Raw genomic sequence first — 24,398 nt, 5'->3', positions numbered from 1 at the left:
CCTTCTTTCTTTCTCTTTTTCTTTCTTCCTTTCTTTTTCTTCCCTTTTCCTTCTTTATTTCTATATTTCTTTCCTTGTTTCTTTTTTCTTTCCTTCCCTTCTTCTTTCTTTCTCCCTTCTCTCTCTTTCTCTCTGTCTCTCTCTTTCCTTCCTCCTTTTTCTTTTTTCTTTCCTTTCTTTCTTTCTTTCCTTCTTTCTTTTCCTTTCTTTTTTCCTTTCGTTTACCTTCTTTCTTTCTTCTTTCTTTTTTCTTTCCTTATTTTGTTTCTTTTCTTCCTTTGTTATTTTTCTTATTTCTTTTTTTCTCTCTTTTTCTTTCCTTTATTTTTCTTTCTTTTTTCTTTCTTTTCCTTCTGTCTGTCTGTCTGTCTTTCTTTCTTTCTTTTGCCTCTTTTTATCCTAACCATGTCCAGGTTGAAGGCTGTCAGGTAACAGCAGGCTGTCTCATCTTCACAAATCAAAGCTTTTCTTTCCTTCCTTTCCTCCCTCCCTTCTTTCTTTCTCTTTTCTTTCTTTCTTCCTTTCTTTTTCCTTTCCTTTTCCTTCTTTCTTTCTATATTTCTTTCCTTGTTTCTTTTTTCTTTCTTCTCTCTTTTTCCTTCTTCTTTCTTTCTCTTTTTCTTTTTCTTTCTCTCTGTTTCTCTCTTTCCTTCCTCCTTTTCCTTTTTCCTTTCATTTCTTTCTTTGTTTCCTTCCTTCCCTTTCTTCCTTCCTTCTTTCCTTCCTTCTTTCTTTTCCTTTCTTTTTTCTTTCCTTATTTTGTTTCTTTCCTTCTCTTCTTCATTTGTTATTTTTCTCTCTCTCTTTTTCTCTCTCTTTTTCTTTCCTTTCTTTTTTTCTTTTTTTCTTTCATTTCCTTTTCCTTCCTTCCTTCTGTCTGTCTTTCTTTGTTTATTTTGCCTCTTTTTATCCTAACCATGTCCAGGTTGAAGGCTGCCAGGTAACAGCAGGCTGTCTCTTTACTCATTACGATGTCATCACTGCAAATATTGTAGCAATATAGATTTTCAATAGCCAAACGCCAAGGTAATATCAACGGCAAACAAAGATTTTTGTGTTCTGATAATCACGGGGAAAATTTGGGGAGTGGGCAGAAGAGCCTCCTGGAGGTCTTTTGCAATATTTGGTCGGGACTCCCCACCAGGCAGGATATTATAATAAAAGAGCGGGAGAGATGAACTCACAATAAATAATAAGAGTAATGAAATGACATCCCTTATTTTCTACACCTTTGCAAAACTGTTTGAGAACGGTTTGCTTCGGTCCCACGCTGTTTTGGAGAAGGGATGTTGCTTGTTGCAAATTACTTTGGCATGCAATGTAGGTCACCTGAAACCAAATTGAGAAAGCTGGTAGATATACAGAATATGTACTCTGCAAAAATAGACAAAGGGACACACACACACACACACACACACACACACACACACACAGACACACACACACTTCCCTACAGACCTCAAGCCATCCAAACTGTCAATTGACCTAGTTCTTCCTACTGGGCCTGGAGTCCCTGGTAAATCTACTAGGAGAGGCACACACACTTGAGGCTTTTCTAGTGTCACGGATGCTCGCACAAGATGCTCGCTAGGAAGTACAGGATGTAACAGGGAAGGCAGAGTGGGAATGAGAAAGCAGTTCAGGTGAAACAGAGATAAGGTAAGAGCTACGGATGCTTGTTGCCATCCTTCAGAGGGAGATGTTGATGGGGAGCGAACCAGGATGGGAGATGAACTCCTACAGGTTGCAATGTTATTATATACTTTATTGTCGTTGTACGTATATATACAGTATACCCATACACAACGAAACTCACATAACACCCAGAGACCAGGCCAGAACACTCATGACAATTCCCAAACACCCCCACTGCAAAAGTTCCCCGCCCCCAAACCACCCAACAGTAGTGCTGTCCAATAGCTCACTGATGGTGGCCTTTTAGTTCATTGTTTTTTAAAAAAATACATTTTTATTCTTTTTAAACAAAACAACACATACAAAACAAAACAAAGCAAGAGAAGACGAAAAAAACAACTTTCCTCCATTTCATCAAGCATGTCGTATGGTTACAAGTTTTTGTGCATCAATTCTTAAGCTCAGGATAAACATCACTGGTTTACATTAAACATAACTGGGTATTTCGCTGTCATTGAGCCTTATGTGTACAAATTACCATTAGTATTCTTTCATTTGTAACAATCCTTATTTCCTTAAATTCATAATTATCTATCAAATAACAATGAGACTTTAAAGTATTATAATATCACCTATCTCCAAGGAGAAAAAGAGGAGATTAGAACAAAGAATTCCCATTGATTTATAATATACATTCATATTTTCAATTGACCATAATGTCACCAATCATCCAGAATTCCAAGAATAGTTTCCCATTATTAATTATTAATCCATATAGTGGTTAAGTATTTCAATTTGTGTATATATCAATTGTTCCTTACATCATCATTGATCTGTCTAATATAGTCTAATATACAAAGATCTTTCTAATATAAAATGGTCACTACATACAATTATACCAAAGTATTCAAATCATCCCATTCTTATGCCCTTTAGTTCATTGTTGAGTGCAATGATAGCTCTGGGATAAAAGCTATTCAGAAGACGTGTGGTCCGAGTTTTAATGGTTCTGTATCGTCTGCCAGAAGGCAACAGTCTAAAAAGATGGTAAGCAGGATGGGAAGAGTCTCTGAGAACGTTATGCAACTTTCTCGAACATTGAGATGTGAAGATGTCCTCCATGGCTGGTAGCTGGAGCCCGGTGATATTCTGGGCAGTTTGAATGATTCTCCGGAGAGCTTTTTTGTCCACTGCAGAGCTGCTCCTGAACCATGCAAGAATGCCGTATGTCGGGACACTCTCAATAGTGCTGCGATAGTAGGACAGAAGTAGACGCTGAGATAGATTTATCTTCCTGAGCATTCTCAGGAAGTACAGCCTCTTCTGTGCCTTCCTGGCAAGCAATGGAGTTTTTGATGGAGAGAAAGCCAGGATGGGAGATGAACTTCTACAGGTTGGAATGGAGATGTTGATTTAGAGAGAACCAGGATGGGAGATGAGGTTTAAAAAAAAAAAAAGACTGGACAGCCACCTGCCTGAAATGATATAGGGTTTCCTGCTTGAGCAGGGGGTTGGACTAGAAGACCTCCAAGGTCCCCTCCAGCTCTATTCTGATTGATTGATTGATTGGTTGATTGAAGAAGAGACATCCACAAGAGGCTTTAATTGAGTCGTGAAAGACAGATACTTTGGGGAGTGGGGACTGAAAAGCTGTAATGGGGGCGAGTTAAAGCCAGACCTAGTGAAATGAGAAAGTAATTCTTATTATTTTAATGACTGTCTTTCTTTGCCAGGTGACTGTCTTCAGCACCACTAAATTTGGGTTCTGTTTTAGGAAATATTAGCCCTGACATTTGGAAAACAGAAAATATGAATGCAAAGACATGAAGAGAGAAGCAGAAAGGCCCCCTAGGGTACTTTAATGAGAAGTCACTCAAGGCCAAATTATCTGATCAATGGTACCCCCTCCTCCAATTTATTTACAACTCAAGATTCTTTTTCTCGTGGTTTCATTTTTGGCTTCGGTACGCCTTGTGGATTCCTCTGCCATGGTCTGACGCTTCCAGTTTTCTTCATTCCTTCTCCTTCCTCTGGTTGGAGTTGTCATGGCGTCTGGCTGTTGTCATCTAAGTTTCTTTAAATTAATTGGATTTTTGTTTGCCGCGGCCTGCGGGATTTTTTTTTCTGTTTTAAAATCCAGGGAGGATGTAAATCTAAATCAAAACAAACACATAGAATCCTGTTCTGACCCCCTCTTCCGTCCAGTAACGAAAGCTGAGACAAGCTTAAATGGAATGTCCTTTAATAACAAGACCAGAATCTCGGTGGCTGAAAGCCAAATAAACAAACAGATAAGGACCTTGGCAGCAAGTCCGACACCTTGGCAGCAATCCACCCTGCCAAGTTCATTTCTCTTTAGCCCAAGCATTGACTTCTGCAAAAAGGGTGTGGCACAAGCAGTCTCTTTTATAGTCTGGAGAGGAGCTTAATGACCATCAGCTGAGCGTAATTACCTCCTGTAATTACATAGTTGTTCTTGACGCCGAGTAGCCCTTTGATGGTGTGCATCCCGGAACAACTCACTGTTGATTTCTGGATCACTCTCTCTTGTCTCCTCCCCACTGATACAAGGCTCAGGCGCCACCTGGTGGCCAACCAGTCTCTCTGTGCCCTGCTCGGAGTCGGAACCCTGTCCAGGGTCCTCCACATCCTCCAGGGCCGACTCATAGGGCCCCTCGCTATCGGAGTCTGGTGGCAGTTCCAACAGTGCCTGCCCTGCCGGGCCACAACAGAATCCTATCTTTTCATTCATTCATAGAATGAAAAGATAGGATTCTTTTTCTAGGGGGGCAGGCATGGATAAAAAGAGCCCAAATTATAGGTAAAATATGCCATTCTCTTTTACAGGTAGTTCTTGACTTAAAAGCATTCATATAATGATCTTGCAGCAGATTCGGACAGTGAGGAGGTTCGGGAGGAACATGGGCCAGTCCTGGAGTCTGGGGAAAGCTTTGATGAGGGCTCTGCATCAGAGGCAGAGAGGGGGCCAGGGCCATCTGACAGTTATCAGCTGCCTTCAGAGTCAGACGTCAGTGAGGCAGAAGAACAGCTGGAGCCTGTTCCCAGTGTGCGCATGGACAGAGTTGCCAGACGAAGGGAACGGCTAAAGAACAAGGATCGATTCGGGAGTAAGGCCACAGGTGGACAATGAATGGCCCCTCCCAGAGGAAATAAAAGAGGAGCAAAAGGGGAGTGGAGTTTGCAGGAGGCAATTAATTTGCTTCATTGGTTCCTGACTCTCCGAGGCTCCTGGCCAAGTTTTGCAGAGATCGGCCTGGCAGCTCTCCAAGCCAGATAAGATCTGTGACTGTAAATCCTCCCTTGAAAGACTTTGCTGGAGGTGAGTGAGCAGAATTCACAGGAAATTAATAAAAGGGGTTTTTGTCGGGACCAGGAGTTTGCCTCATGCTCTTTGGAAGCCTGGCTCGGAACAGGCACCCTTGCATTAAACAGAGGTAGATGATCATTTGTGGGGCAAGAGCCCACTATGATAGTGGCTTTGGGGGTAGGCTAGATGATCTTCACATTTCCTTCTCTGCAATTGTATAACTGGGATTAGAAAATGATTGGTACCTTTATGTCATGGGAACCCAGCCAAGACTTGTTCACAGCTGTTAAGAAAATGAATACAAACAGCCATAAAATCAGCAATTTGAAGTGAAGGGCAGGTTTGACATTTATCAATCCACAAAGCTGAATGAATGCTCAAAACAATTACATTAATCAGAGAGCTCCAAATCTGTGTTTTTCTACCTGCCACGGTGGGGAAACTGCTAGTCTTGATTCAGAATTATGTTCAACAACCAGTTCACTATTCCCCCACCTCTCATCTTGGCAATATAACCTGGGAGTACATCAAAACAAATTGCAGGTTGCTGTGACCAGAGGAGGTGGGGGGCAGTGGAGGAGAAGGGGAAGGTGGAGGAGAAAGTGGAGAAGGAGAAGGTGGAGGAGAAAGTGGAGAAGGAGAAAGTGGAGAAGGAGAAAGTGGAGAAGGGGAAGGTGGAGAAGGAGAAAGTGGAGAAGGAGAAGGTGGGGAAGGAGAAGGAGAAAGTGGAGAAGGAGAAGGTGGGGAAGGAGAAAGTGGAGAAGGAGAAGGTGGAGGAGAAAGTGGAGAAGGAGAAAGTGGAGAAGGAGAAGATGGGGAAGGAGAAGGAGAAAGTGGAGAAGGGGAAGGTGGAGAAAGAGAAGGAGAAAGTGGAAAAGGAAAAGGTAGAGGAGAAAGTGGAGAAGGAGAAGGTGGGGAAGGAGAAGGAGAAAGTGGAGAAGGGGAAGGTGGAGAAAGAGAAGGAGAAAGTGGAAAAGGAAAAGGTAGAGGAGAAAGTGGAGAAGGAGAAGGTGGGGAAGGAGAAGGAGAAAGTGGAGAAGGGGAAGGTGGAGAAAGAGAAGGAGAAAGTGGAGAAGGAGAATGTGGAGAAGGAGAACGTGGAGAAGGGGAAGAAGGATGTAGAGAAGGAGAAGGAGAAAGTGGAGAAGGAGAAGCTGGAGAAGGAGGAGGTAGAGAAGGAGAAAGTGAAGAAGGAGAAAGTGAAGAAGGAGAACATGGAGGAGAAGGAGGAGGTAGAGAAGGAGAAAGTGGAGAAGGAGAAGGTGGAGAAGGAGGAGGTAGAGAAGGAGAAGGAGAAAGTGGAGAAGGAGAAGCTGGAGAAGGACAATGAGAAAGAGAAAGAAAGAAGGAGAAGGTAGAGAAGGAGAAAGAGGAACTGGAGAAGGAGAAAAAGTGATTTTCCTCTTTCTGCGTCTTCTCCTCCCTTCTCCAAGCAGAGGACCTTCAAGAAATGGAGGGGAAAGTTCTCCTGCAAGGGGAAACGAATTTCCAAATCCGTAAGTCTGCTTCATTTCCAAATCCAGGGACCTCATTTCAAAACCGGGGAAGGATTGCGCGAAATAAAACGCCAGAGTTTCCTTCAAGCCCCAAAGTTGCCACTGCGATTCAGAAGTTTCTCTCTGCATCCGTACAAGAAACCAAACACTTCTTCAGTTGCTTAAGAATCGCAGATCCAAAAAAAAAAGAGAGCTTAATTTAACTATATAGCTCTTGCATTGTCTCTGTAGGGTTTGTTTTGCTTGTTGCAAAGTGAATTCTGTGGAGCAATTTTCAGCTTGTTACCCTCTAGGCTCAACGCAACCATGTCTTGTAAAAGAATAAATTGATCCTGTTTACACTTGACATTTTTTTTTCCGCCTTTTCCTTCTTTTTTTTGAAAACATTGTAATGGAATCATCCATGCTGCAAAGACACAGATATAAATACATGTGCTCGTCCTGTAGCCTGCATGTTTAACAAGACAAGAATCAGAGACCAAAAATAAGCCACATATATCTATAGGGTCCATAAAACAATTCACCCCAGCCTTTTTTGGAAATAAGAAGGACATTTTAAAAGTCCCGTTTCTGATTCCAATATTTACTATGACTTGTTACAATTATCCTTCTCTGCTTTTCTATCACCTTTTTGGCATCCTGGTTGTGATGTTGTTGTTGTTGTTGTTGTTGTTGTTGTTGCTGTTGTTGATGATGATGATGATGATGATGATGATGATGATGATGATGATGATGATATTATTGTTGTTGTCGTCTTTGTTTTGCATGTATACTGAAAGCTTCTACACTTGAGACAAATTCCTTGTGTGGAATAATCACATGGCCAAATAAAGTTATTCTATTGTGCAAGATCGAATTCTATTCTATTCTCTATTCTGTTCCATTCCATTTTTCTTTTCTTTTCTTTTCTTTTCTACCCTACCCTACCCTACCCTACCCTATTCTGTTCTACTCTACTCTACTCTACTCTACTCTACTCTACTCTACTCTACTCCTTATTCTATTCTATTCCATTCCTTTCCATTCTATTCTATTCTATACTATTCTCTACTCTGTTCCATTCCATTTTTTTTCTTTTCTTTTCTGTTCTACCCTACCCTACTCTGTTCTTTTCTGTTCTGTTCAATTCTATTCTACTCTACTCTACTCTACTCCATATTCTATTCTATTCCATTCCATTCCATTCTATACTATTCTCTACTCTGTTCCATTCATTTTATTTTCTGTTCTACCCTACCCTACGCTACCCTACTCTGTTCTATTCTATTCTATTCTATTCTACTCTACTCCATATACTATTCTATTCCATTCCATTCCTTTCCATTCCATTCTATTCTATTCTATACTATTCTCTACTCTGTTCCATTCCATTTTTTTCTTTTCTGTTCTACCCTACCCTACTATGTTCCGTTCTATTCTATTCTATTCTATTCTATTCTATTCTATTCTATTCTAGTCTAGTCTAGTCTACTCTACTCTACTCTACTCTACTCTATGCCATATTCTATTCTATTCCATTCTATTCTCTATTCTGTTCCATTAGATTTTTCTTTTCTTTTCTACCCTGCCCGGCCCTGCCTTACCCTACCCTACCCTATTCTACTCCATAATCTAATCTGTTCTATTCTATCCCATTCCATTCCACTCCTATTCTATTCCAAATTCTATTCTCTAACTCTCTATTCTGTTCTGTTCCATTCTGTTCCATTTTTCTTTTCTGTTCTGTTGTACCCTACCCTATTCTATTCTGCATTCTATTCTACTCTACTCTACTCCATAATCTAATCTAATCTATTCTATTTACTCTAGTCTACTCTATTCCAAATTCTATTCTATTCTATTCTATTCTCTATTCCGTTCTGTTCCATTCCATTCCATTCCACTTTTCTTTTCTGTTCTGTTCTGTTCTACCCTACCCTATTCTATTCTGCATTCTATTCTACTCTACTCTATTCCATATTCTATTCTTTTCTGCTCTGCTCTGCTCTATTCTATTCTATTCTATTCTACCCTACCCTACCCTGTTCTATTCTATTCTATGCTATGTTATGCTATTCTATTCCTAATTCCAATATTTGCAGGGAGCCATTCCTGTAAAAGAGGCTTTTTGAATTCTTTTTTTTTTTTTTTTTTTTTTTGTAAATCCTGTTATGTTCTCGCCGAGCCTCTCTTTGCCCTTATATTTACCAGGATTCTATTTTCATTTTGTGCAAATCACAAACAAGGGAAACAGTGAGGGACCGCATATCCCTAATGGCATTGAAAATATGCTATTTTATTTGTGTGATTTATATCTTACCCTTTCATCCAAAAAGGGCACTTCGGGTGGCCAAAATAAAGCTGTTAGCAGGAAAAGAATAAGGGTGGGAATAGACACACACCCCCTCCCATATTTTATTTTCTGGTATAGATTGTGTCCTTTAAAAAAAAAAATCATAGATTCCTTTTGAGTGATATTCCGGGCACTGTTCTGTTTAGAATGAGCAAAATGAAGAAAGGAATAAGGCTCAGATAATGACCTACATCTGACTCAATTTAAAAGTGAAAGTATAAAAGGGTAATTTATTTGGCTTCTCCTTGCATGTTTATTAACCAGGGCCAAGCAAAAGCATTGATACTGTTCTGAGCCAGGCTTTCCGGGAAAGCAAGAAGCAAAATCTTGGTCCCCGCGAAACCCCTTTTATTTACACGACTGTGAATTCCTTTCATTCACAGTCAGCCAGGCTTTAGCAAACAGTCTTTTTGAGGAATGTTTATCCACACGAACCTTATCTCGCTTGGAGAGCTGCCAGATAACTTAAGTTTCCAACTGCAGGGCAAGGCAAAACTTGGCACAGAGTCTCTTATAGTCACAAACAGAATTTTCCACTCGTGAAATGACTGAAGGGACGAATTGTTTCCTGCAAAAGCCCCCTCCCCATTCACTCCTCCTTTGTTTCCTATGGGAAGGGCCAATCACCTCCAAGGTGTGGCTTTACTCATAAGTCGACCCTGCTTTCTTAGTTGTTCTTGTCTTCTGGCAGTTCTGCGCATGCGCACACTGGGAACAGGCTCCAGCTGTTCCTCTGCCTCACTGCTCTCTAGCTCCCTCTCTACTTCCAACACAGAGCCCTCGTCTGAGCTTTCCTCAGCCCCCAGGACTGGCCCATCTTCCTCCCCAGCCTCCTCACTGTCTGTCTCCGCAGGCCGCCAGCGGGCCACAAAAGATTCAAGCCTTCAAGTTGAAGGAGGTTCAGCCTCATTCTTTCCTCCAGACAGAAATATCCAAAACGAAGTGCCAACGGGTTTGATCAGTGAACCGAATCGGTGGCCTTTAAACCACCTTCAAGTATTTTTTTTAAAAAAATCTTTAAACCAGTTTGAAAGTGGGTTATTTGAGCTCAAGCCACAGGGTACTTTTTAAAGCAAAAGATTCCCATCGCTTTGATCTGACAATTCAACTTACAAACCTCAACCCAATCGCAGACAGATGGATTTGGACACCACTCATGAGAATTTCCCCAGCGGCATGGTGGCCTAATGGCGAAGAAGCTTGTCTCCCACTTGGTGGGTTGAGACTCCAAAGGGCCGGAAGGCAAGAAAAGAAGGAATAGATGGAAACTAATCAAAGAGAGAGACAACCTGAAATTAAGGAGAACCTTCCTAACGGTGAGGACAATAAACCAGTGGAACAGCTTCCCTCCAGAAATAGTGGTCGCTCCATCATTGGAGGTTTTAAAGAAGAGTCAAGACAGTCACTTGTCTGAGATGGTATCGGTTCTCCTCCTTGAGCAGGAGGCTGGACTAGAAGACCTCTAAGTTCCCTTCCTATTCTATTCTATTCTATTCTGTGGAAGGACTTGCCTTCAGAAGTTGTGGGTGCTCCATCATTGGAGGTTTTAAAGAAGAGACTGGACAGCCACTTGTCTGAGATGGTATCGGTTCGCCTGCTTGAGCAGGAGGCTGGTCTAGAAGACCTCTAAGTTCCCTTCTTATTCTATTCTATTCTATAATGTATTCTTCTCATCTCTTCTCTTCTCTTCTCTTCCCTTCCGTTCTTTATTCCAATATTCTATTCTATTCTATTCTATTCTATTCTATTCTGTGGAAGGGCTTGCCTTCAGAAGTTGTTGGTGTTGGGCAGGGGGTTGGATTAGATGACCTACAAGGTCCCTTCCAACTCTTGTTATTCTGTTCTTTTCTAGTTGTTATTCTGTTACTCTCTCCTCCAGGGGCTTGCTTTTTTTAAAAAAAACCAGTAACTTTAAAAACATACAATCAGATTACGATTAGATTTAAGACTAAAATCTGTACACAGTTAAAATACCTAATGATGCTGATGCATCTCAATTGGTTTGCTAAGACGTGGAATTACGCTTACAGAGGCAGATAGTGGAGTGCGGATTTCAGAATTCAGCCAGGTATTTCTTCCCCCCCCTCCTCCTCCAAGCCTTGTTAGCAATGCCCTCCTGCTCTCTTGTACTCCCAAGCATTTAATCCGGTCCCTTTTTATATGCTCAGAAGACAATTTAGACAGGAAATATTTCTTGAGCCCTGAGCTTCTACATCCTTGGCTCAATGTTCTGAGGAGAAGAACGGCTGCCAAATTATTCCGAAGCCACATCAAAGGGAATTAATTCTATAAAGCTAGTTTCCCCATGAGAGAACTTGCATATTTGGAGATCCAGCATAGAAGTCTTTATTGTGTCTTATTCAACTGCCAATTGTATGCCCCAAGGACCAAATGAGGACCAAGGGCTACCCAAGCCTTCTTCTTGGCAGAAGAGCCCACTGGGATCCGAATAGCAAAGTAGCAAATAGCAAATAGCAAATAGCAAATAGTAATCCACACTCAGCAAAACTGCCAAATTCATCATCTAGCAGGCTCACTTAACGGACCATTATATCACAATTGTTCCTGTTTTTGGAAGTCCCTTAAGATCTGGTTAATGTCATCAGGCTGTGTGTGTGTGTGTGTGTGTGTGTGTGTGTGTGTGTGTGTGTGTGTGTTTGTGTGTGTGTTTGTGTGTGTGTGTGTGTGTGTGTGTAACCCCAGGAGGCTGGTGAGATTTTGACTCCCATCCTGGACATATATTGTGTCAACTCCTACCCTCAAAACGACACTACGGAGCACTGCACACCGAGGCAACTAGACACAAGAACAGGTTTTTCCCCCGAATGCCATCACTCTGCTAAACCAATAATCCCCTCAACACTGTCAAACTATTCACTAAGGCTTCATTACTATTACTATTAGTCTTCTCATCGTTCCTATCACCCATCTCCTCCCACTTATGACTGCAGGACCATAACTTTGTTGCTTGAATCCCTACGATTTCTATTGATAGGGATTGTTTCCTGATTGCTTATTTGTACCCTATGGCTGTCATCAAGGGTTGTGCCTTATGATTCTTGATGATGGTGCTCTCCGTGGTGCTGAAACTCCTTTTGTGGTGCTGTTATCCATGGGGCTGAATATCCCTGATGCTGAAGTTGTTAGCCCACATAGTACTTGTTGTTGTGGTGTGTGTGTATGTGTGTGTCAGAGAGAGAGAGACAGAGAGCAAGAGAGAGACAGAGAAAGAGAAAGAGAGGGGGGGAGAAATACGCATAACTTAAGATGTTGTCTGATCACTATCTTCAATGTATCATGAAACTAAGTTGTGTGAACAGAGACAATATTTTTCCTCCTGGTCCTGGAAACAGTGGCAGCTGGTAAGAGGCATTCAAAGGCCTCCTCCCTTGCCAGCAAGTGGATATCATGCCACACAGCCAACTCATTAGCCATTTCAGCATTAGGGAATCCACATTCCCCCCCCACAGCTACTAGCCTGCAGAATGCGATGCCCTGTTACATCCAGTGCTAATAAAACAGCTGGGGGTTCAGGATGCATCCATTGTGTCTGAAGAGATGTTCAGCCTATTCGCAGCAATATCATGCTCACTTCATTGCCTGACAACAGAGGTTCATCTTGGCAGTACGTTTACTCAAGCTGTACTTCAACTGTTTTGGGTACACTTCCAAAAGTTGCTATCAAAATGTAATTGTCAACATACTGGATGGGAGAAATCCTGACTTTATTTTCATTTTACAACCCCGGACTCCCTTAATTCGGGGTAGAGTTAGCGCAACTGAATGGAGCTAAGTATTTACCTGGCCGGATGCCCTTCCTAATGCCATCGGGGAGTTCACAGCAGATTTTGTTTTCTTCATGCCCTAAGAGAGAAAATTGCCGCTACCTAGAAGGTTGTTCCATGGAATGGAACAGAATGGAAGAGACTATAGGATAGGATAGGATAGGAAAGAATGGAATGGAATGGAATGGAATGGAATGGAATGGAATAGAATAGAATAGAATAGAATAGAATAGAATAGAATAGAATAGAATAGAATAGAATAGAATAGAATAGAATAGAATAGAATAGAATAGAATAGAATAGAAGGGAGGTCTTCTAGTCCATCCCCCTGCTCAACCAGAAAAAGCTATACCATCTCAGACAAGAGACTGACCAGCCTCTTCTTAAAAACGTTCAGCGATGGAGCGCCCATGATTTCTGGAGGCAACTTCTGTTCCACTGATTAATTGTCCTCACTGTTAGGAAGTTTCTCCTTAATTCCAGGTTGCTTCTCTCTTTGATTAATTTCCAACCATTGTTTCTTGTCCTGCCCTCTGGTGCTTTGGAGTTGTGTCATTGTAAGCCTCAAGATATAGCTGGTCTTATGCTTATATTTGGAAGCAACATTTGGAAGCACTTTAGTTCTATATGCCATACATACAAACAAACATGCATACGCACACAGAAATACAACCTATTGTATCTACAAGGATGTTCCTCCTGGGTGTAATAGCAAGCCTGTGAGTATTTCCCTCGCTCCTACATCAAGCCCTTGCAGCTAATTTCCCCTCTAGGCTCCCATCCCCAGGAGCAGGTGGTTGAAGGATTTGCTTGAAGGGCTAAGTTGTAAAAACACACAAATAGGTAGAATAGCAATCTCTTTTTTTTACATAGATTTAACCAGAATGCAGCAGTGGCTGCATTCAAATCAATGCAAATTTTTTATTGTTTTATTCAGAGGAACGGAGATGGGGAGGGGGAAAGAGAGAGACAGAGAGAGAGAGACAGAGAGACAGAGAGAGAGATAGAGAGATAGGATAAAACCTTCTTGCCCCTTCCATCCCTTACGCTCCAAAAGCATAAAGCACCACGAAAAAAAGGGAAGGGGATTCTAATGGATCCTCTAATGCCATGGTTTTTTTTTTAAAAAAGAAATCCTAAAATATGATTTAACTCAGCATGTGGAGATGTCAACTCAGAATGGTTCACAAATGATTAAAAGGAGAAGGAAAAGAAGAAAAAATAAGAAGGAAGAAGGAAGAGGAGAAGAAGAAGAAGAAGAAGAAGAAGAAGAAGAAGAAGAAGAAGAAGAAGAAGAAGAAGAAGAAGGAGGAGGAGGAGGAGGAGGAGGAGCAGGAGCAGGAGGAGGAGGAGGAGGAGCAGGAGCAGGAGCAGGAGCAGGAGGAGCAGGAGAAAGAGCAATAGCAATAGCAATAGCAATAGCAGTTAGACTTATATACTGCTTCATAGGGTTTTCAGCCCTCTCTAAGCGGTTTAGAGAGTCAGCATATTGCCCCCAACAATCTGGATCCTCGTTTTACCCACCTCGGAAGGATGGAAGGCTGAGTCAACCTTGAGCCGGTGAGATTTGAACAGCCGAACTGCAGAACTGCAGTCAGCTGAAGTAGCCTGCAGTGCTGCATTTAACCACTGCGCCACCTCGGAGGAGGAGGAGGAGGAGAAGAAAAAGAGGAGGAGGAGGAGGAGGAGGAGGAGGAGAGGAGGAGGAGAAGGAGAGGGAGGAAGAATTTTACTAAATACATCAAGAAATTGCACCTTCCTGCAATAACACCAGCAGAACTGCAAAAAAACTGTGCTACTTGGAGCATCATACATTTTAAGAAGGTACTTGGTCAATACTTAGGATGCTGTCATCAACCCGTGTCAAACATCAGAGCCAATCAGTGCTATTTGTGATACATTTTGAAATGTTCCGTTGACCGAGTTTCATGTTTAATGAGTAAAAGAAGGGTGATGACGGCAACAACAACAACAATAACAACAACAACCACAGGAATGACAAAGCTCATTTAGCGGAATGTCTATTTTCTCCCCAAGGAGAATCTGAGAGCATTGAGTCTTTTCAAACTGGCAGGGAAGAAAATAGAACATATTTCATTCTGTAAGCACTTAAAATTGATGTCACATTGAAAACCATAACCAGTTTCCTAACCCTCTAGCGATCTGGACACAAAATAATGAATTTAATGTTCAAGAAGGCAGGTTCCGGTGGAACGTAGGAGGGGGAAAAATTATCATGGTAAGATCAGTGTGACCATACAGTTTGAGATTCTGAAGTCAACTTCTAATAATGTATTACTGTGTTTATCAAACTTGGATGCCCCCCATGTCGCAAAAGCCACTTTAGGAGGCTTACAGGTGTTCAATTTTTGCTACTCTTGGAATCAGTGGGCAAATAATAAGGTTATTGATGGCATGGATTCTTTTGTTTGTGTTATTAAGGCTGATGGTTGTACAGTGGGACAGGAGGATGAAAACCTGGTGACTTTGAAATGCCCCAGTGAATGCAGCTCCTAATGCTTTAATGTATTAATCCTCTGTAATCCTGTCAAACTTCCAAAGAATTTTCAACACAGCCTGTCAGGAAATCTCCACTGTAGCGGCTGAAATTTCTCAAGGAGTGGGAGGTGATTCCTCTGCTCCAGCTTCCTGTCACTCAACTGTGGGCGGGTGGGCAGGTGGGTGTGCAGAGAGAAGGAAGGATATTACAGGAAAGTAGAATGGGTAAGTGGCAAATTGGATGGATGGATGGATGGATGGATGGATGGATGGATCAATGATGGGTGGAGATGGATGGATGGGTGGGTGGGTAGGTGGATGGATAGATGGACAGGTGGATAGATGGATGGGTGAGTGAGTGGGTGGGTGGGTGGATGGGTGGATGGATGGATGAATAGATAGGTAAATTGAATAGATGGATAGAAGATAGATGGATAGGTTGGATAGATAGATAAGTTGGATGGACAGGTTGAGTAGATACATTGATTGATACATAGATGATAGATAGATAATAGATAGATAGACAGAAAGAAAGACAGACAGACAGACAATGAAGAGATAGATAGATAGGCAGGCAGGCAGATACATAGATATGGATAAATAATGAAGAGATAGATAGATAGATAGATAGATAGATAGATAGATAGATAGATAGATAGATAGATAGATAGATAGATGATAGATAGATAGATAGATAGATAGATAGATAGATAGATAGATAGATAATAGATAGATAGATAGATAGATAGATAGATAGATAGATAGATAGATAGATAGATAGATAGATAGATAGATATAGACAGACAGACAATGAAGAGATAGGCAGGCAGATATATAGATAATGAAGAGATGATTGATAGATAGATGATAGATAGATAGATAGATAGATAGATAGATAGATAGATAGATAGATAGAAGATAGATGGATAGATAGATAGATAGATAGATAGATAGATAGATAGATAGATAGATAGATAGGGGGCAGGCAGGCAAGAGACAAGTTGAGTGAATAAAAAGATAGAGCGAGAGAGAGACAAGTTGAACGGATCAATTAACTTAGATTCAACCACATCAGGATAGCAATTGGTCCCTCTCCTTTCCGGCCACATCCATACCCATTCAGGTACAAATCTGGATTTTGTTCACTTCTCATCGGCAAGAGGACAGGAGCAGAGAATTAGATGGAGAAGCAGGAGGGAACATAGGTGGATATTGTAAACCGAGAGGGGAAGAGTTGAAGTCGAGATGTTCAAAATTAGCAGCAAACGCAAGTTCTCAAAATACATGCCATATGCCAAGTTTCTGATTTGGTACCGAGTTGTTATTGTCGTCATTCTCCTCTCCTTTCGCTTTTTATTCTGCCTTCTCTCCAGGATTTCAACGTCCAAATATATAGCAATCTCACCTTCGGGTTGTGCCTCATATAGTTTTAAATGATTTATAGTGTTCTTTTGCAAGTGTTTTTTTTTAATTAATCTCCTCCCTCCTCCCCCTCAAAGAATTGCAGAACGATTTATAAAGTTTGCAATTATGACAATCGTTCCCTAGCATTCCCCCCCCCCACACACACACATACATAAAGCTATGGATAATATTAGGGCTTAGTGGCTAAGATGCCGAGCTTTTCGATCAGAAAGGTCGGCAGTTCGGCGGTTCGAATCCCTAGGGCTGCATAATCGAGTGAGCTCCCATCACTAGTCCCAGCTTCTGCCAACCTAGCATTTCGAAAGCACGTTTTAAAAATGCAAGTAGAAAAATAGAAACCACCTTTGGTGGGAAGGGAACAGCGTTCCGTGCGCCTTCGGCGTTGAGTCATGCCAGCCACGTGACCACGGAGACGTCTTCGGACAGTGCTGGCTCTTTGGCTTTGAAACGGAGATAAGCACTGCCCCCCAGAGTCAGGAACAACTAGCACATATGTGCAACTGGAACCTTTACCTTATGGATAATATAAAAGGTTTTTTTTAATAAAAGCACATTTAGACACCAGTTGTTCAACTGACCTTTCTCATCAAGGCTTGTACTAATAGCAACCATTCAGGATATTTTGATGGAATGCTACAGTTATGGCCAAATATTAATGCATTTCAGTTATTGGATTGGCCTTCTCCTCTTTTGCTATCTGATGGAATGGCTGCCATAACATTAAATTTAGTGCCCTGGCGCTAAAAGTAATAATTTTTTAATGTTTTAAACTGCCGAAATCCACATCAACGGAATGACCAAGGGATTGATATTTTGAGCTGATTTCTCGATTCCTCCCCCCGCCCTCCCTGTTGCAATTTAATTTGGGATGAAGCACGCAAAGGGGGACTCATAATAACCTCTCATCTAATCTCTAATTTCGTCTTTCTGAAATCTCATTTCCATTTTTGGGGCATTTGGCAAAGGAGAGCCCAGCTCCAGGGAGCCCCGATAAAGGCCCACCCCACCGCATTCCAGCAGCAAAGGATCAATTGGGCCTCCCCCAATTTCATATTAATACCAGCAACGGAGAGGCATAAGTCTAATGAAGACAAATTCCACGCTGGATGAAGATCAATAATTCAACGAAAAGTTAGGCAGAGAAAGGCGGGGGGGGGGGCTGGAGGGAAGGAGGAAGCCTAATTTGCAAAGCATCTGCCAGCCATGTGCCCATGATCCAAATTTAGCATTTAAAACAATAACTCGGGGACTTGAAAAGTTGAGCATCCTTTTTAAAGCAACACTGAAGAGGAGAAGGCTTAGACCGGATTCCATTTAGGAGGACAATTAAAGGAGAATTAAAGCTTTACAACCACATTCCAAGATTTGAGCCTATCTACATTTTGCTAACAGTCAGAAGGGCAGGCATAATCTGCGTAACAAGATGAAATAACACTAAAAACTCTCCATTAAAGAGCTCGGAGAAAGCAAAGAGAAGGGAACAAATCAAAACATTGTAAAGAGGCTGCTTTCTTTCTTTCTTCCTTTCTTTTTCCTCTTGTTAGTCTTTTTGTCTCAGCCTAAAGACCCTTCCAGGAAAGAGAAATATCTTAATCTAATTCTGACATAACAACCCCCCTCCCCTCCCGCAAATTTAAAAAAATACAATTAAGACCAAGCTAACTGCTATTAATAACACGGTGCTCCCTCTTTCGCTTTTTCTTATTCGTCTTTTCTTCTTCTTTCTTTCTTTCAAAAACAGTAATACTGTGGAAGTTTGACAGGATTAAAGGAATTAATACATTAATACATTATTAGAGCGTTCATGAGAGATTTTCTGAGTCTTTAATGTTGCCAGGCATTTGTCCTATAATATAAAGCACACTGTAATTGCCTTTAATTGCTCCGTTGTGACTAGGTACTGTGGCATGCGCGAAGTTGTCTCCTATTGTTAAAAAATCCCACTGTTGTGTGATGCACCAAAGCTGAGCGTTCAAACGCCCTCCCCTCTCTCTCTCCCTCTCTCCCCCCCCTCTCTCTCTTTCCCTCTTCTTAATGCTTGACATATAAACGAACATTGCTCAAAATAAGCCAAGCTTTGCTATGTGATTTGCAATTTGTCTCTTGTAAAAGTCTCAGCGGAGTTAAAGTAATTAAGACGGCATCGGGATCTGAATTTTGAAAGCCATTCTTATCAAAAGAGGTAAAGGTTTCCCTCGTACATATGTGCTAGCCATTCCCGACTCTAGGGGGCAGTGTTCATCTCTGTTCCAAAGCCGAAGAGCCAGCGCTGTCCGAAGACGTCTCCGTGGTCATGTGGCCGACATGACTCAACGCCGAAGGCGCATGGAACGCTGTTCCCTTCCCACCAAAGGTGGCTCCTATTTTTCTACTTGCATTTTCTATGTACTTTCGAACTGCTCGGTTGGCAGAAGCTGGGAGAAGTCATGGGAGCTCACTCCGTTACGCGGCGCTAGGGATTCGAACTGCCGACCTTTCTGATCGACAAACACAGCGTCTTAGCCACTGAGCCACCTTTATCAACCTTAGCAAGTTCATGAATTATTTGCCCCAAGAACTATCCGTCTGTCTGTCTATTTCAGCAGTTCTTTTGGGTGATCCCAGTTATGGATGCTGATCCATTTGAAGGTTGAATCGATGCTCAGCTGGGCAGACTTCTAAATGTGAATTATGATTATAGGTATTGAAGGTGTGCCGTGAGACATTAATTGGAACAGGAAAAAATCCTCTTTTCTCCAAAGCTTGGTAGTTGTTCTTCTTAGCTCCAAAAATATAATAACATCCCCCAGTCTATCACTTTCACTGGTGACATGCTGACACCTTTGTCTAACAAGAGAGAGAAAAATTCGGAGTTTTCAACAGAGGTAAAGGCTTGGTAAGGGCTCAGTGGCTAAGAAATGCAAGTAGAAAAATAGGAGCCACCTTTGGTGGGAAGGGAACAGGTTCTGTGCGCCTTCGGCATCAAGTCATGCCGGCCACATGACCACGGAGATGTCTTCAGATAGTGCTAGCTCTTCGGCTTTGAAACAGAGATGAGCATCGCCCCCTAGAGTTGGGAACGACTAGTACATACAATATGGGCGAGGGGAACCTTTGCTTTTACCTTTTAAGACCTGTTGTGCTTGGAGCATTAAAACGGTGAAGCACAATTGTGCTGGGACCTCCAGAAACATCCGATGAGATTCAAATCCACATGTTTTTCCATCTGAGGTTGAATGCACAGTTCTATTTTCTCTCATTAAGTCATTAAGCCAGAAGAGAGCTGGAAGGTACTTTGGAGGTCTTCTAGTCCAACCCCCTGCTCAAGCAGGAGACCCTATATCAATTCAGACATGTTGCTGTCCAGTCTCTTCTTAAAAACCTCCAGTGATGGAGCAACAACAGCTTCCGGAGGCAAGTTGGTTAATTTTCCTCACTGTGCAGAAGTCTCTCCTCAATCCCAGGTTGCTTCTCTCCTTGATTAGTTTCCATCCATGGCTTCTTGTCTTGCACTCTGGTGCTTTGGAAAATAAGTTGACCCCCTACTCTTTGTGGCAGCCCCTCAAATATTGGAATCCTGCTATCATGTCCCCTCCTAGTCCTTCTTTTCTCTAGATTAGTCAAACCCAAATCCTGCAACCATCCATCATATGTTTTAGCCTCCAGGCCTTTAATCATCTTAGTTGCTCTTCTCTGCACTTTTTCCAAGGTCTCAACATCTTTTTGGTAATGTAGTGACCAAAACTGGATGCCGTATTCCAGGTGTGGCCTTACTGAACTCCCCCTTTAGCAAACTCTAAATAAACTCTCATTTCCCCCGGATCTTTCTATCCCATTAAGCTATGAACATTTTGGAATTGTAAACATGTAAATTCTTCACTCTTCTCCCGGCTTAAAGCAAAAAAAAAAAAAAAAAAAAAATAACTATCACTTAATCACGTCTAGAAATACTCCCGTGCGGTGCTGACTCCCGATAGAGATGGATGAAGCTGTTTCACAACCTGATTTTCTTTCTGTAGTTAGAAAAACATTACCCACTGAAAGCTGCTTGTTGTTTATGTAGATATTTGCACAGCGTATTTGTTTTAGGAAGCTGTTTTTTTCACCCGTCTTGTAATCCATTCTTCCTCCTTTGTTGCTACGAATCAAATGGTTCCACTCTAATGTATTTTCCCCAAGACTGTTGTCATAGATTCCTCGTATGGAAATTGTATTTCTCAGTAAGCTGCCTGTAATCGAATTATCCCTGCCGCTGATGTCCGTTAATAGGGTATCTTTTACATCATTTTTCACTAATCTTCTCCAGCTAAACCTCTCTTGGGCTTTTAGTCCTGAAGAAAGTTTAAAAAAATATCAACACCAAATTAAAATAAAGGAATTTTCTTTGGGTACTTTGGAGAATACTTTGACTCCCTCTTCTTTGTGGCTGGAATACTGGATATTGGAAGACTGCTATCATGTCTCCCTTAGTCCTTCTTTTCATTAAACTAGACATACCCAGTTCCTGCAACAGTTCTTTTTATATTTTAGCCTCCAGTCCCCTAATCCTCTTTGTTGCTCTTCTCTGCACTCTTTCCAGAGTCTCAACATCTTTTTTACATTGTGGCGACCAAAACTGGATGCCGTATTCCAAGTGTGGCCTCACCAAGGCCTTATAAAGTGGTATCAACCCTTCACGTGATCTTGATTCTCTCCCTCTGTTGATGCAGCCTAGAATTGTGTTGGCTTTTTTGGCAGCTGCTGCACACGGCTAACTCCTATTTAAATGGTTATCCACTAGGACTCCAAGATCCCTCCCACAGTTACTACAATTGAGCAAGATACCACCTATACTGTACCTGTGCATTGGGTTTTTCTTGCCTAAATGTTGAGCCTTACTCTTTTCACCCTTGAATTTCATTTTTTTAGATAGGGGCCCAATGTTCAAGTCTGTCAAGATAACATTGTACTGGTAACGTTGTACTGGTAACTAGGGCATACAAAGCCTTTGCCAGACCAATCCTTGAATACAGCTCGTCTGCCTGGAATCCACCCTGCATATCGGACATTAATACAATTGAGCAGGTCCAGAGGTATTTCACGAGAAGAGTCCTCCACTCCTCTGCTCACAATAGAATCCCTTATGCCACCAGGCTCGAAATTTTGGGCTTCGACAAACTTGAACTATGCTACCTATACTCTGACCTAAGCATAGTACATAAAATTGTCTGCTAAAATGTCCTACCTGTCAACAACTTATTCAGCTTCAACCTCAATAATACTCGGGCAAACAATAGATACAATAGATACAAACTCAAGGTCATCTGCTCCAAACTCAATTGCAGAAAATACGACTTCAGCCACAGAATGGTCAACGCCTGGAATGCTCTACCTGACTCCGTTGTTACATCCTCAAACCTCAACTAAGCTTCAATCTTAAACTGTCTACCATGGACCTCACCCCATTCCTACGAGGTCCATAAAGGGGGCATGCATAAGCGCATCATCCCTCTCCTACTGTCCCCATTTATTTGTATTCATTTCCTTTGTTCATGTCCATGTTTATACTGATACCTGTTATCTTGTACATGTTTGACAAACATGTGGATAGATGATAGATAGATAGATAGATAGATAGATAGATAGATAGATAGATAGATAGATAGATAGATATAGATGGGTGGGTGGGTGGGTGGGTGGGTTGGTGGGTAGGCAGGCAGGCAGGCAGGCAGGCAGGCAGGCAGGCAGGCAGACAGACAGACAGACAGACAGACAGATAGATAGATAGAAGTTTCCTCTGTACCTTGAGCCTATCTTCTGGAGTGTTGACTATTCCTGTCAACTTGGTGTCGTCTGCAAATTTGATGAGTTTCCCATCTATATCCTTCTCCAAATCATCGATGAAGATGTGGAAGAGTACATTTAGCGAGGGTTCAGAATCAAAGGATTTGAAACAGAAAAAGCTGTGTACTGCTTCCTTATGCAAACCCGAAACTTCTCCTTCTCTTTGTTCCAGTTTCCATTCAGACATATTATTAGCTTGCTCTTGAGCTACCGTATTTTTCGGAGTGTAAGACACACTTTCTCCCCACCTAAAAGAGGGTGAAAATTTGAATGCATCTCATACACCGAATGTAGTCCCACCCACCCAAAAGGCCTCCCAGCAATTTGCCTCCTTGCAGTAAACATGGAGGCGGCAATAGGCAATGGCAATCCCTGCAGCCTGAAACAGCTGATGGTTGGGAGGCCGATCCAACCGACAATCAGCCGCTTGTGCTAATCAAGCTGTGCTGAAACTGAAACACACTGTTTGCTGCAAGGAGGCAAATTGCTGGGAGGCAGAGGCAGATTATTTTTTCCTGTGTTAATCAGGCTAAACTGAAACTGAAACAGGCTGTTTGCTGTTTGTTGCAAGGAGGCAAATTGCTGGGAGGCAGGGGCAGACTTTTTTTTTCCTGTGTTAATCAGGCTAAACTGAAACTGAAACAGGCTGTTTGCTGCAAGGAGGCAAATTTCTGGGAGGCAGAGGGAGATTTTTTTTCTTGTGGTAATGAGGCTAAACTGAAACTGAAACAGGATGTTTGCTGTTTGCTGCAAGGAGGCAAATTGCTCAGAGGTAGAGGCAGATTCCCCCCTCCCGTTTTCCTCCCCAAAAGCTAGGTGCATCTTATACTCTGAAAAACATAGTAACTTCTATTACTTGCTCCGATGCTTTTACGTAGCACCTTCTATCTCCCCAGTTCTAATTTGAATTCTTTTTTTTTCCTCTTTTTTTCTAAAAATGCACTTCTCCCTTGTGCTAAGAATGGGACAGGAGGCTGTCATGAAGCTCCTTTGTGAATCCAATTAGACCAAAGAAAGACCAAGGCTCCTCTTTTCTTTTTCTTTTCTTTTCTTTTTTTTAACATTTGAATTTGCTAGCAAATGTGAGTCTTTTTTGAAAAAACAAAGGCCACCTTTCCTATCTGTATCGCAGCCGGTCTCCCCGGTTCTTTGAGTAATAACTATTTTCGGTGTTAGGATTGCCAGATTTAGAGTGCCGAACAAGAAGATGGGGAAGAAAAGGGTTTGTTTCACATTTGAGGGTGACCTAATTACTGCTTCCCTGTTCACCTGGGTATTGGTGGACAATTATCTTCCAAGTTTTAAATTTCTCTAAACTTTGCAGCGTTAAGAAGAAACACTGGTGCAAGGAATTTCTTTTGCACTTGGAAGAAAAACTTACTTCCTCTTTTCAACAAGGATAAATGCAGATGAAGATGAGTAGGTATTGAGAACAATAGTTACAACTATTGTGTGTATAGGATTTACTATCTGTATTCAATAGAGATTGTAGAGGTTGTACCCAGACAGTATACTCTTATTGTGAATTTAGAAATTGTGTACATAACCAAGAAAATTGTACAATAAAAATATATCAAAGAAGAAGAAGAAAAATATACTTCCTCCTGTGAAGTAGAAAAACAGATATATATTAAAAGAAACATAGAGAGAGAGGAGAGAGAGAGAGAGAGAGAGATTGGATGGATAGATGGATGGATGGATGGACAGACAGACTGTAAATAGATACAGATAGATGATATAGATAGATAGACAGACAGACAAATAGACAGAGATATATATTGATTTATAATAGATGATAGATAGATTTATAGATAGATATAGAAAGATAGATAGATACAGATTATAGATTATATAGATGATAGATAGATAGATAGATAGATAGATAGATAGATAGATAGATAGATAGATAGATAGATAGATACAGATGATAGATTATATAGTTGATAGATGATAGATAGATAGATGATAGATAGATTAGATAGATAGATAGATAGATAGATAGATAGATAGATGATAGATAGATAGATAGATAGATAGACAGATAGACATAGACAGATAGACATAGACAGATAGACAGATAGACATAGACAGATAGA

The 24,398-nt window shown here is 41.4% G+C and overlaps 1 protein-coding gene across 1 annotated transcript in view; it reads right to left on the bottom strand.

The window, feature by feature from the left end:
- Nucleotides 1-16,048, bottom strand: part of LOC148048557 (uncharacterized) — a gene marked incomplete at its 5' end in the record, with an annotated part of 31,183 nt that extends 15,135 nt beyond the window's left edge. The window contains 2 exons of the mRNA XM_087707611.1: nucleotides 15,678-15,875; nucleotides 15,994-16,048. Coding sequence (XP_087563737.1) covers nucleotides 15,678-15,875; nucleotides 15,994-16,048 — 253 coding nt within the window. The remainder of the gene's footprint in view (nucleotides 1-15,677; nucleotides 15,876-15,993) is intronic.
- Nucleotides 16,049-24,398: the final 8,350 nt, after the last annotated feature.

The sequence above is a fragment of the Thamnophis sirtalis genome, unplaced genomic scaffold (assembly GCF_051295495.1).
Source record: "Thamnophis sirtalis isolate CommonGarterSnake01/CBP01778 unplaced genomic scaffold, rThaSir2_p1.2 scaffold_2, whole genome shotgun sequence".
Lineage (NCBI taxonomy): Eukaryota > Metazoa > Chordata > Lepidosauria > Squamata > Natricidae > Thamnophis > Thamnophis sirtalis.
The sequence above is the reverse complement of the archived record's forward strand: the minus strand, read 5'-3'. Positions and strand labels throughout refer to the sequence as shown.